This window comes from Perognathus longimembris, chromosome 6 (genome assembly GCF_023159225.1).
Source record: "Perognathus longimembris pacificus isolate PPM17 chromosome 6, ASM2315922v1, whole genome shotgun sequence".
Lineage (NCBI taxonomy): Eukaryota > Metazoa > Chordata > Mammalia > Rodentia > Heteromyidae > Perognathus > Perognathus longimembris.
Window position 1 is genome coordinate 48,086,835 of NC_063166.1, and position 10,983 is coordinate 48,097,817.

The 10,983-nt window shown below is 44.8% G+C and overlaps 1 protein-coding gene across 1 annotated transcript in view; it reads left to right on the forward strand.

Annotated features, from left to right (window-relative positions):
* Positions 1-10,285, forward strand: part of Acss1 (acyl-CoA synthetase short chain family member 1) — a 58,270-nt gene extending 47,985 nt beyond the window's left edge. The window contains exons 11-14 of the mRNA XM_048348690.1: positions 240-367; positions 505-568; positions 6,660-6,778; positions 9,104-10,285. Coding sequence (XP_048204647.1) covers positions 240-367; positions 505-568; positions 6,660-6,778; positions 9,104-9,283 — 491 coding nt within the window. The 3' untranslated portion in view covers positions 9,284-10,285. The remainder of the gene's footprint in view (positions 1-239; positions 368-504; positions 569-6,659; positions 6,779-9,103) is intronic.
* Positions 10,286-10,983: the final 698 nt, after the last annotated feature.

A 10,983-nucleotide genomic window follows, 5' to 3' on the forward strand; every position in this document is an offset into this window, starting at 1 on the left:
TCTTTAATGTTCTGTTGAATCAGTGGTACTTGCAGATTTACTAGAATGCAGCCCAGGGCACCCTTTAGAGAAATGTCTGCATAAGGAGCTGCTGAGAGAAGCAGCATGCCATGAACACAGCCAGGCTGCCTTCAGAGTTAGTCTGTAAAGCCAGGACAGAGAACTTGCTGTATCCACCATGGAAGATTGGGAGTCCCCCTGGATGCCACTGGAGCTGAATCATTCCTGCTGTGGTACAGGCTATTATTTCACTGGAGATGGGGCTCATCGAACTGAGAGTGGCTATTACCAGATCACAGGGCGCATGGATGACGTCATCAACATCAGTGGCCACCGCCTGGGGACTGCAGAGATAGAGGATGCCATGGTGAGTTCAGCCCCATGTCCCACTCCTCCATGATGTCTCTGTTGACCTTAGAATTGTGATGGGAATGTGTACCTTGAGTTACTGCCCAGTCCCTGGGCTGCCACAGCTTGCCCTTTTGTTCTCTGCTATATACACAGGCTGACCACCCTGCAGTGCCAGAAACTGCTGTGATTGGCTATCCCCATGCCATCAAGGGAGAAGGTGAGTATCCACAGGAGGCCTGCTTCTCTGCCTCCCTGTTTCACACCCAGCAAGGTGCCCCATAGAGGGAATGGCTCAGAAGGTATGACTCTCTGGGCCAAGATATTGCTTTTCTTCTCTCTAAAATGGAGAGTTGTGGTGTGGAGGCTGGCCCACAGGCTAGTGTCAGAGTTCTGAAATGTCTAGCCATTGATGACCTTAGGATACTCCTGGACAAGCAGCCATGACCTTGGTATACCTGGGGCATTGTCCAAGTCCCATTGCTGAAAGTTCATAAAAAAAAAGTCCAGCCCTGCTCACCTGCTTGTCACAGCACTGTGCCAGCTCTGCAGCTGACACATCTGAATGTTGGGGTATGCTTTGGAGAATGCTATTTGCTGAACTGGGACTCTGGGGAAATCTGGCTCATGATTCCCATTGTACAGTGACGTGCTGGAAAGGGAAGGCACACGTGATCAAAACGATCTTCTTAACCAAGGACATGCTTCATTCCAAAGACAGCCCATTCCCAGGTGTCTGTGTCTGGGAAGGGTCAGGAACACCTGAGTGTCGTAATGCCAGGTTCACTGTGGTCATGCTAGCCTGGCCTGGAGTGACCTAGACACACCCTGACCCTGTATGAGGACACTGATGTCCAGACTGACCTGTGTTGCCTTGTCCTGTGGCCTGGGATTGAGTGCTCTTCTTTTAGGGAAACTCAGTGTCACAACTTGTCCCAAATATCTTCCTCTCTCCTGCAAAACTCATGTGACACCATTTCATTATCTGTCTTCTTCTTCTTCTTCTTCTTCTTCTTCTTCTTCTTCTTCTTCTTCTTCTTCTTCTTCTTCTTCTTCTTCTCCTTCTCCTTCTCCTTCTCCTTCTCCTTCTCCTTCTCCTTCTCCTTCTCCTTCTTCTTATTCTTATTCTTATTCTGTGGGTTGAGCTCCAGGCACTGTGCATGTTAAGCATGCACTTTACCACTGAGCTACACACACTCCGGTCCCTCAAAAAATTCTTTTAAGTTGAAGCATTGCAAAATTTAAAATTCATGTTATTGTTATTATTTTAAACAGTATTTTCAGTTTCTGTCAAACAGATGCCACCATGAGGCTGCTATGGCCTTGTGCTTGGGATGTGACAGCTCTGAGGAGCAGCACCAGCAGAGGTGTTGTCTGGATATAAGTAGTATGGAGAGGGATGGACATACAAACTGTTCTCAGGGGAACTTTGAATCCAATACTTTTGTGGAAATTTGTGTATTTTATATGTCCATGGTCTGATGGTCCTCAGAGGCCTGTGTTTCCAGTGTTTGGAAGCCCAATTTCTGAATCCCATGGCTGAGCCAGTGTTCTAGCCTAGATCTAACTTAGCCTAGGGGCTGGGGATATGGCCTAGTGGCAAGAGTGCTTGCCTCGTATACATGAGGCCCTGGGTTCAATTCCCCAGCACCACATATACAGAAAATGGCCAGAAGTAGTGCTGTGGCTCAAGTGGCAGAGTGCTAGCCTTGAGCAAAAAGAAGCCAGGGACAGTGCTCAGGCCCTGAGTCCAAGTCCCAGGACTGGCCAAAAAAAAAAAAAAAAAAGATGTCAAGTTAGTCTAACTTAGCCTAGATCCTTGAGAGAGCAAAGAATTACTTCCAGGGGCCTGTAATGCCAGATATCTTTCATCCTGTCCTAGAGGCTTATGAGGCCTTGTATGGCCCCCACAAAATAAGGGCAAGACCAAGTAAGGCCCATTGCAAAATGAACTTTAAGTAAGATAGGGAATCAGTACCTTTTACAGGGCAATTGAAGCCAAGCAGGTAAATACTGAGGCTGTACTGTGCAGGGAGCTATGCTGTCTAGGTTGTTCTACCTGCAGGTAGGCTTCTCTGGGTTATCCTTTCTTTTTTTTTTTTTTTTTGGCCAGTCCTGGGCCTTGGACTCAAGGCCTGAGCACTGTGCCTGGCTTCTTCCCGCTCAAGGCTAGCACTCTGCCACTTGAGCCACAGCGCCACTTCTGGCCGTTTTCTGTATATGTGGTGCTGGGGAATCGAACCTAGGGCCTCGTGTATCCGAGGCAGGCACTCTTGCCACTAGGCTATATCCCCAGCCCTGGGTTATCCTTTCTGGGTGCTTCCAGGATCCATAAGCTGCTTCCTGACTCATCAGTAGTTCTCAACAGCTTTCTTCATGCTTGGGTAGTCTGTAGTACAATTCTTTCAATGCCTGCCAGGCTGGTGGGAGAGAATTTATATGTCACAGATAGGATGCCAGGCATATTCCTAGTTCTAACAAATTGGGACATTTGTTATTAGGCATCTAAATACTGGAAAATAAGTCATCTGAACATTGTTATGTTTATGTTCCCTATGTTTTGCATTTGATCTGAGTGAAGGGAGTCCCTAAGTCTAGTGTTTTTGTGGGGAGAGGGAAAGGATTTAATTGACCTATTGTTTTAGAAATTGTAGTCAGTAATCCTTGGCTCTGTTAATTCTGGGCTACACTGAGGTAGAAAACCATGGTGGCAGAGCATGCAGAGAAGGAGGATGTTGACCTCATGAACAGGAAGCAGAGAAAAAATACAAGAAGGGGCCGGGCAAGACATAACCTTCAAGGTCATATCCCTCTGCTCCACTGTGACCCCCTTCCTCTAAGTAGGTCCACCTCCTAGTTTCCAGAAGCTCTCCAAGTACCATCACAACGGGGAGCCAAATATACAAGCCAAATATACATGAGTCTGTGGAAGACATTTCATACTCAAACCATAACATTCCTGCCCCGGTCCCCAGAGGTTCACGGCCATCTCATAATGAAAAATGCATCTAGTCTATCTCCAAATGAATCAAAGTTTTATCCATTCCAGCACTGCTAAACAAACAAACAAACAAACAAGTTAAAATTCTTCCTTGACACTCATGGCAAATTCTAAGCCGTGAGCATCCTGTAAAATCAATCAATTGTACACTTCTAAAAATATAAAGGCACAGAGTACATATTTCCTTTCCAAAAGGGAGGAATGGGACATAGAAAGGAGATAGGACCAATACAAGAAAAAATCCAGCAGAGGAGAAATTCACTCCTGAAGCTCTCATGTTCAACCTCTGGGGCATGTGGTGTCATGATGTGAGCTCTCATGTGCTTGAGCAATCTCTACCTTTATGGCCTGCCAGTTGCCATGTTGCCAGGAGACATGTTCTGTCTCCTGGGGTTGGTTGCATTCATTATATGATATTCTTTGGCATATATTTCATATTCCTGGCATCTCCAATATCTTCCGGTCTCCACTGTAGCTTAGGCATCACCCACAAAGCTTCATGCATTGTCCTCTTGGGGGATGCCTGAAGAGAAACATATGTTGCCTGACCTTCCTTTGAAATCTAGGTGAAAGCCTACATGACTCTTGAACTCTTGCTTCTTGTGTGCTTGCAAAACAAGAATCATCTGGATAACACCAAGGTCAGCTGCCAGATTAAGCCGTTGCTGAGTGTCCATTTAAATCACATCTTCATTGGCCTTTGAAGACTTGGGTGGCCGATCATAGTGAAATAAATCCTGGAGAAGCAATGTCCTAGGTGGATCAGTGGGCACAGTGTGTTCCAGAGCTGCTGTCTTCTTCAAGGAGTCTTTCAAAGGGGTTTTATTCTTTCATATTCTTGAGTCTGTAGTGGGGGTGGTCTGACTAATTCCTGACATTCCCCTCAAGGAACTGTCCCCATATAAGTCCTTGGCTTCTTTTTGATGTTCTCAACCTCTTCAGAAGCCTTATTTAGGTCCAATTTTATAGAATTTTAAAACACCAAACCCCAAGTTTTCCAAGTCTTTGTTCTCTGCCTTTCCCCTCCTTGATTCTATGTTAACCAGGTTTAAAGCAGCTAGCAGTATTCTGCAGTCTGGGTGTTACCTTGAAATTTCCTCTACAAGATTAATTAGTCCATGGGGTTTTAACTTAGCTGTCTTCAGAGCAAGGACAAAATGTAGCCAAGTTCTTTGCTAGAATGTAACAGAAATGGCATCTAGCCCAAGTCCCAAAAGAATCCCTGTTCCCACCTGAGATCTTGTGAACAGTCTTTATTGTCTGCTGTTCTTTTGGCAGTTTGGTCTTCTTCACTGCCAGCAGAATTTTCATTAAGCTCTGGCCATGGAATTCCTAAGCTTCTCTAGCCCATATCACCAAATGTTTCCAAATTCCTTCTGCAAAGCCAGTTCTAAAGGCTTAGGAACCACAGGTTTAGTCACAGCAATGGTGCCTCCTCTGTGGTACTGATAGTGTGTATTAGTTTCTTTTCTTATTACTGTCACAAAATGCCTTGTAGAAACAATATACAGAAGAAAGGACATTTATTTATTCACTTGTTTTTATTTATTTATTTACATATTGGCTTTTGGTTTCAGAGATCTCAGTCCACAGTCGATTCTGAGCTTGTAGAGTATCATAGTGGCAGGATCATGGGGAGGAAGAAGCTGCTCATCTCATAGGACAGGGAGCAGAGAATAAAGGCTTGGAAAAACTGGACCTTGCAAGGCTCTGGACAGGCTTTTAGCTCCTCTGGTTTCTGACATCCTGAATCTTATGTACCTTTGCCTGGCTGTTAATCTGTTCTTCCTTCCATGTGGTTTCCTATATCTGACTCAGAAATCAGTAGTTTCAACCTACTTCCAATACTACCTCAACTAACAAGTTTAAAAAACTCATTCCCTCCCCCCCAAAGATATGACAAACTGGTAGTATAGCTGGAGGAATGGACCTTACAAAGACCAGGTGTCATAATTAGATTCACAGAGTCAGAAAAAGCTACATAGAGTGAAAAGTGATAGAACTGGGTTTTGAGGGGGTGAATAACAGTTTGCTAGATGGAGATGGAGGTGCTTTTCCAGCAAAAGAGGTAGGTCACTAAGATCATAGCTTGTTTAGGAAATACTCATTTATCAATTGTGTGTGTGTGTGTGTGTGTGTGTGTGTGTGTGTGTGTGTGTTTGTATACAGTTTCTGGGGCTTGAGCTCTGGGCCCAAACATTGTCCCTGAGCTATTTTTCTCAAGGCTAGCCTCTGTCACTTGAGCCACAGCTCTACTTGCCTTTTGATGGTAAATTGGAGATAAGAGTTTCCTGTCTGGGATGTCTTTGAACAGAGATCTTCAAATCTCCTGAGTAGCTAGGATTATAGGTATGAGCCACTGGTGCTCAACTCATGGATATATTTAACAAGTACTTGTTGAGCACCTACTATATTCCAGGCATTGTTTTAGATGCCAGAGCCACAGAGGTGGATGTGAAAGACAAAAATATTTGCCCTAGTACGGCCACCAATTTGGGAGAGAGGAGATAGACACTGGACAGTAATGTAGTCAATGAGGAAATTGCAGTGTGGCAGGTGAGATGTACCAGGTGGAAAAGAAACTAGATGAGAGAAGTTGGTGCATGACTAAACAGGCACATGAACAATGAGAGTTGCACTTAGTGTATGAAAGTCAGTGAGAAGAGATGAGTGGTTAGATAATGGCCAAGCAGGGTCAAGTGACTGCTCACAGGTCAAACAGTAAGATTAGACCCATGTGTGCCAGTGGAGGCACTGCATATTGTTCTGAAACTTTCCAGGATCTTGGCAGATACAATCTAGTTACAATATGGGTTGGCCAGTGCTGTCCAGCTTTGCCATGATGGTGCTGTTCCCTGTCTACTCCTGCTGCAGTTGGCTAGCACTGGAAATGTGGCTTGTGCAATGGAGGAACTTGAACAGTCATTATGCCAGTGGCCACCATGTGTTTTGGCCATGTAGCTAGTGTTCACCAGCTGTGTCTGCACAATATCCAGTCAGCGCTGGTCACAGGTTCTTTTACAGCTGAAGAAAAACAGTGTAAGGTCACATAGAGCTGTTGGCACTGGAGCTCTGGGGCCCAGCTCTCAGCTATTAGGATTCCCGCCCTGGATGCTTGCAGAGCGATGGAACTGCTGCCTCTTGGTATGCAGTGGAAATACATCTTTAGAGCTGCTAATGAAAGAAAACAGCTGCCACCCTGTCACCAATATAAGGTTTAAAGCTTTTGGATTTGTGGCAGTTTGTGGACAACACTACAGTGAGAAGTGACTTGTGGGCCCATACTTCTAAGTCTTTCTTTTTCTTCCAGCTGCATTTGCCTTCATTGTATTGAAAGATGATGCAGGTGATGCAGATGTAGTGGTAAAGGAACTCAAGTCAGCAGTGGCCACCAAGATTGCCAAATATGCCGTACCGGACCAGATTCTGGTGAGTGGATCCTCTCTATGCAAGTGGGGACAGTTCTTCCCTTTTTAATTTTTGTGCCAGTACTAGAGTTTGAATTCAAGGCCCCTGGCTCTGGCTAGGCTTTGTTGCTCAACGCTGGTACTATGCCACTTGAGACTCATCTCCACTTCTAGCTTTTTTTTTTCTGGTTAATTGGAGATAAGAGCCTCTCCAATTTGGCTTCCTGGGCTGGCTTTGAACTATGATCCTCAGATCTCAGCCTCTTGAATAGCTAGGATTACAGGCATGAACTCTGGCATCTAGCAGCATTGCCCCCTTTTCAATCTACTTGTGTGCTTTAAACAATTATTAAGCAATGATGATGTTTCACAAGCATGCTGTTCCTTTGTGATAAACATCCAAATTGATATTAGTTGTTTGTTTTTTCCTGGACAGTGGGTGAGGATGGTGAGATGAGGGGCAATAGCACCCAAAATTTCTTGTACTCACCTGTTCTGGGCAAGATAACAAGATCCCATACTTTTCTGTATGGAGAATTTAAATTCTACTTTTCTTTTTGTGTGAGTCAACTTCCCGTTCCTATGAAAAAACACTTAAGGTTATCAGCTTAAAAAGCAGAAAGGTTAGCTGGGCACTGGTGGCTCATGCTTGTAATACTAACTACTCAGGAGGCTGAAATCTGAGGATTGAAGTTCTAAGCCTGCCCAGGTAGGAAAATCTGTGAGACTTTCATCTCAAATTAAGCAGCAAAAAGTGTTAAGTGGAGTTGTGGCTCAAGTGGTAGAGGGCTAGCCTTGAACAGAAAAGCTCAAGGACAGGGTCCAGGCCCCAAGTTTAAGCCCCAGGACTGGTAAGCACATAAACATACGCACACACACACACACACACACACACACATGCACACATAAACACACACAATTTAAAAAGCAAAGGTTTATTTTGATTTACAGTTTCAGAAGTTTCAGTCTGTGATTGGTTGACTGTTATTTTTTGGGCTCTGGTGGCACAGTATATCATGACAAGGAGTGCAAAGCTGCTGACATCATGGGGGCTGGGAACAGAGAATGGGAAAACAGAGAATGAGAGAGAAAAGAATGAACTAGGGGCCCAATATCCTCTTCAATAACACACCCCTAATGACCTAACTTCTTCCCATTAGGCTTTGCCTACTAAATGTTTCACTACCTCCCAGTAGCACTAAGCCTTCAACATGGGCATTTTGGGGGACATTTGAGACCTAAACTGTACCAGTACTGAACCAGATCCTTGTATGTGCTCGGCAAGAACTCTATGACTGAGCTCAACCCCAGCCAATGTGCAAATTTGAAGAAGACATGTAGGAAGCACCAAAGTTCTCTAGTCCTATGTGGTTTCTGAACATGTTTCTAGTTTCCAGCCATGGAGAATCACCCATCAGAGGAAGTCACTTTCTTGGGGGAGAATTGAGCCTCCTCATCAGTCCCTTTGGGTGTTTTGTTATTTTCTTCACTGACATTTCCCTGACAGAAAATTCTAGGTATTAAAATGCTTGATATTATTTGAACTACTGGCCTAGTTTGCAAACTACTAGTTTTTAGTTGGAGTGAACTGTCTCCAAAGACAGAGTTGCCATTAAAGATCTCATATAACTGAAGCCCGGGTTCAATACCCAGCACCAGAAAAACAATAGCAACAACAACAATCCAAACACAGGGGCTGGGGTATAGCCTAGTGGCAAGAGTGCCTGCCTCGGATACACGAGGCCCTAGGTTCGATTCCCCAGCACCACATATACAGAAAACGGCCAGAAGCGGCGCTGTGGCTCAAGTGGCAGAGTGCTAGCCTTGAGCGGGAAGAAGCCAGGGACAGTGCTTAGGCCCTGAGTCCAAGGCCCAGGACTGGCAAAAAAAAAAAAACAAAACAAAAAAACAATCCAAACACAACTCATAATGTACTTATAATTTGCATTTTTGATGGCTGTTACAGGTTTTTGTTTGGCTGGTTTTTAACTTCTTAAGACAAAAACAATTAAGTCCCAATTAGGGGGTGGAGATGAAGCGAGATGGTTCCACTGCTTCTTGGAAGCCCTCTTGTGGGTAGCTTACAGGACAAAAAGGTTAATCATGGCCCTGCCCCTCAGTGATCCTCCCCCTTTTGGGGTTGATTTCCCCCAGCTTTCAGGGTGGATAAAGCCAGAAACTGTGCACCCTCTTCTCTGGGATAGGCCCTACACAAAAGCTGGGCACAGTTGGGTCCCCCCAGTGAGGGTGTCAACCCCAAGCAGAAAGCCCTTATCTCCATGCAGTCAGATGCTGGCCTGGGTGCTGGGTGCTGCCTCTGATCCTAACGCTATACCCTCCTTGCCAGGTGGTGAAACGTCTTCCAAAAACCCGATCTGGAAAAGTCATGCGGCGGCTACTGAGGAAGATCATCACCAGCAAAGTCCAGGATATGGGGGATACCACCACCCTGGAGGACCCCAGTGTCATCACAGAAATCCTGAGCGCCTTCCAGAAGTACCAAGACAAGCAAGCTACTGCCAAGTGAGAAGGCGGAGCCTCTGCCTTGGTGTTCTGACCAAGATTAAGTGCCCAGGCCCCTGAATTGTCCTCTCAGAATGTAGCCCCAAAGGTGGCATATTCCTGTCCCAGCACATAACCTGCATACCATACCAATGTGAAGTTGGGCTGAAGCCCTTCCTTCCTTCTGGGCACCCTAGAAGTGTAACCTGTAGGGAGGCAGTTAGACTGGGTAGGGTTGTTCTACTTGTACTGGGTTTCATTTCCAGGAATGAATCATTGTCCTCTGAAGTCTCATGTCCTCTTGGGACCGTACAAGGAGACCCAAAGCTGGTAGAGCTCACACACTTAGGGTTAGAAGCAACCAGATTTTCTCTAGGTCTTTCTAGAAAGGACTTTCTACAAAGGGCAGATATTTTTATTTTTTTATGCTGTTCTATTTGGAGACAATGATGTATATGCACTCAAGCATAATGTGATGGATTTATTTAAAACTCAGAGCTGTGCAATCTCTCCTTTGCCTCTGCTGGCTGGGAAGAGTAATCATCAGGGGGGTGCTCTTTTCATTATTGTTCAGCATATTTAGAAGTCTGAATCAGAAATGTTTGTGCCTCCAGGTGAACACAGCTGCCCTAAGAACTTGCCAACCTGCAGTGTGGATCACTTCTTGGTGTCCATTCCTACTTGGCTTGTTTTGCAGTGGAACTACTACTAACTCCTAAGCCACAGGGTGACATGCTCATCATTAGTCCTGAAGCTACTCCAGTTGTGTTTCTCCAAGCTGTGATCTGGAAAGACATTCTTTCACCTTAGATGCCTCTTGGTAGGAAGTTAATCTATTCCAATATGTAGGGTTAATGTTGGAAGTTAGTGAAAACTCAGGTGACTTGTCAGAGATCCAGTTTGACCTTAACTGGGTTCATGGAGACTCTGCCTGTCTTTTCTTCTGTGATTGAACCACTATGATCCAATGATGAGACTTGGAGCTTCCACTCAAGTATCTTGCTCTCTCTTCCTCAGTGTGCCTTAAGTCATCTGAACACTGGCAAGATGGCATAAATCATGAGGTCACTAGTGCTCATTTCATAGTTAAATGTAGCAAAGCAAGACAGGGCTGAGGAGGTAGTATAGGTGAAGGTTTCCCAGTGAGCAGGGCCTTCAAGAACAAGGAAAGGTCATCCTGTCTGCCCCACAGTGCCTTGTAGCTTTGTAGGTGTTTGCCTGGGGATACTCCACTACTGGTCTGAACTGTTCTGACCTCTTAGGGGATCAGGTGAGTATGCTGTGGCCCCCAGGAGGTAGCAGTGGTGTAGCACACATATATATTGAGTAATATTCTACCATTTGCAATAAAGACACAAGCACTGGACTTGGGGGGCTATAATGATGATGTCATTTATGAAATGGCTTAGGTTTCCGCATTGTTGATATAAATCCTCAGACTGATCTATAGGGGTGTTCAAATAAAGCTTTATTTTGTTTACTCTGTTTATGAAAATGTTCTTGGCTGGTACTATTCTTTTTCCTTCTTCTTTTTCCTATGGCTGTGGAACTCAGTTCTACTACTAAGACACCCTAGCTGTTATTTTTTGTGGACAACAGTGAAAGAGGCCTATTCACTTCATAGGTAACATAAGAAACCCTGTACTCTTACAGAAAGGAATTAAACATTAATAACTCACTCATCTGTCCTTTGACACATTCACAGGTCTCTAGATTCCTGCACTG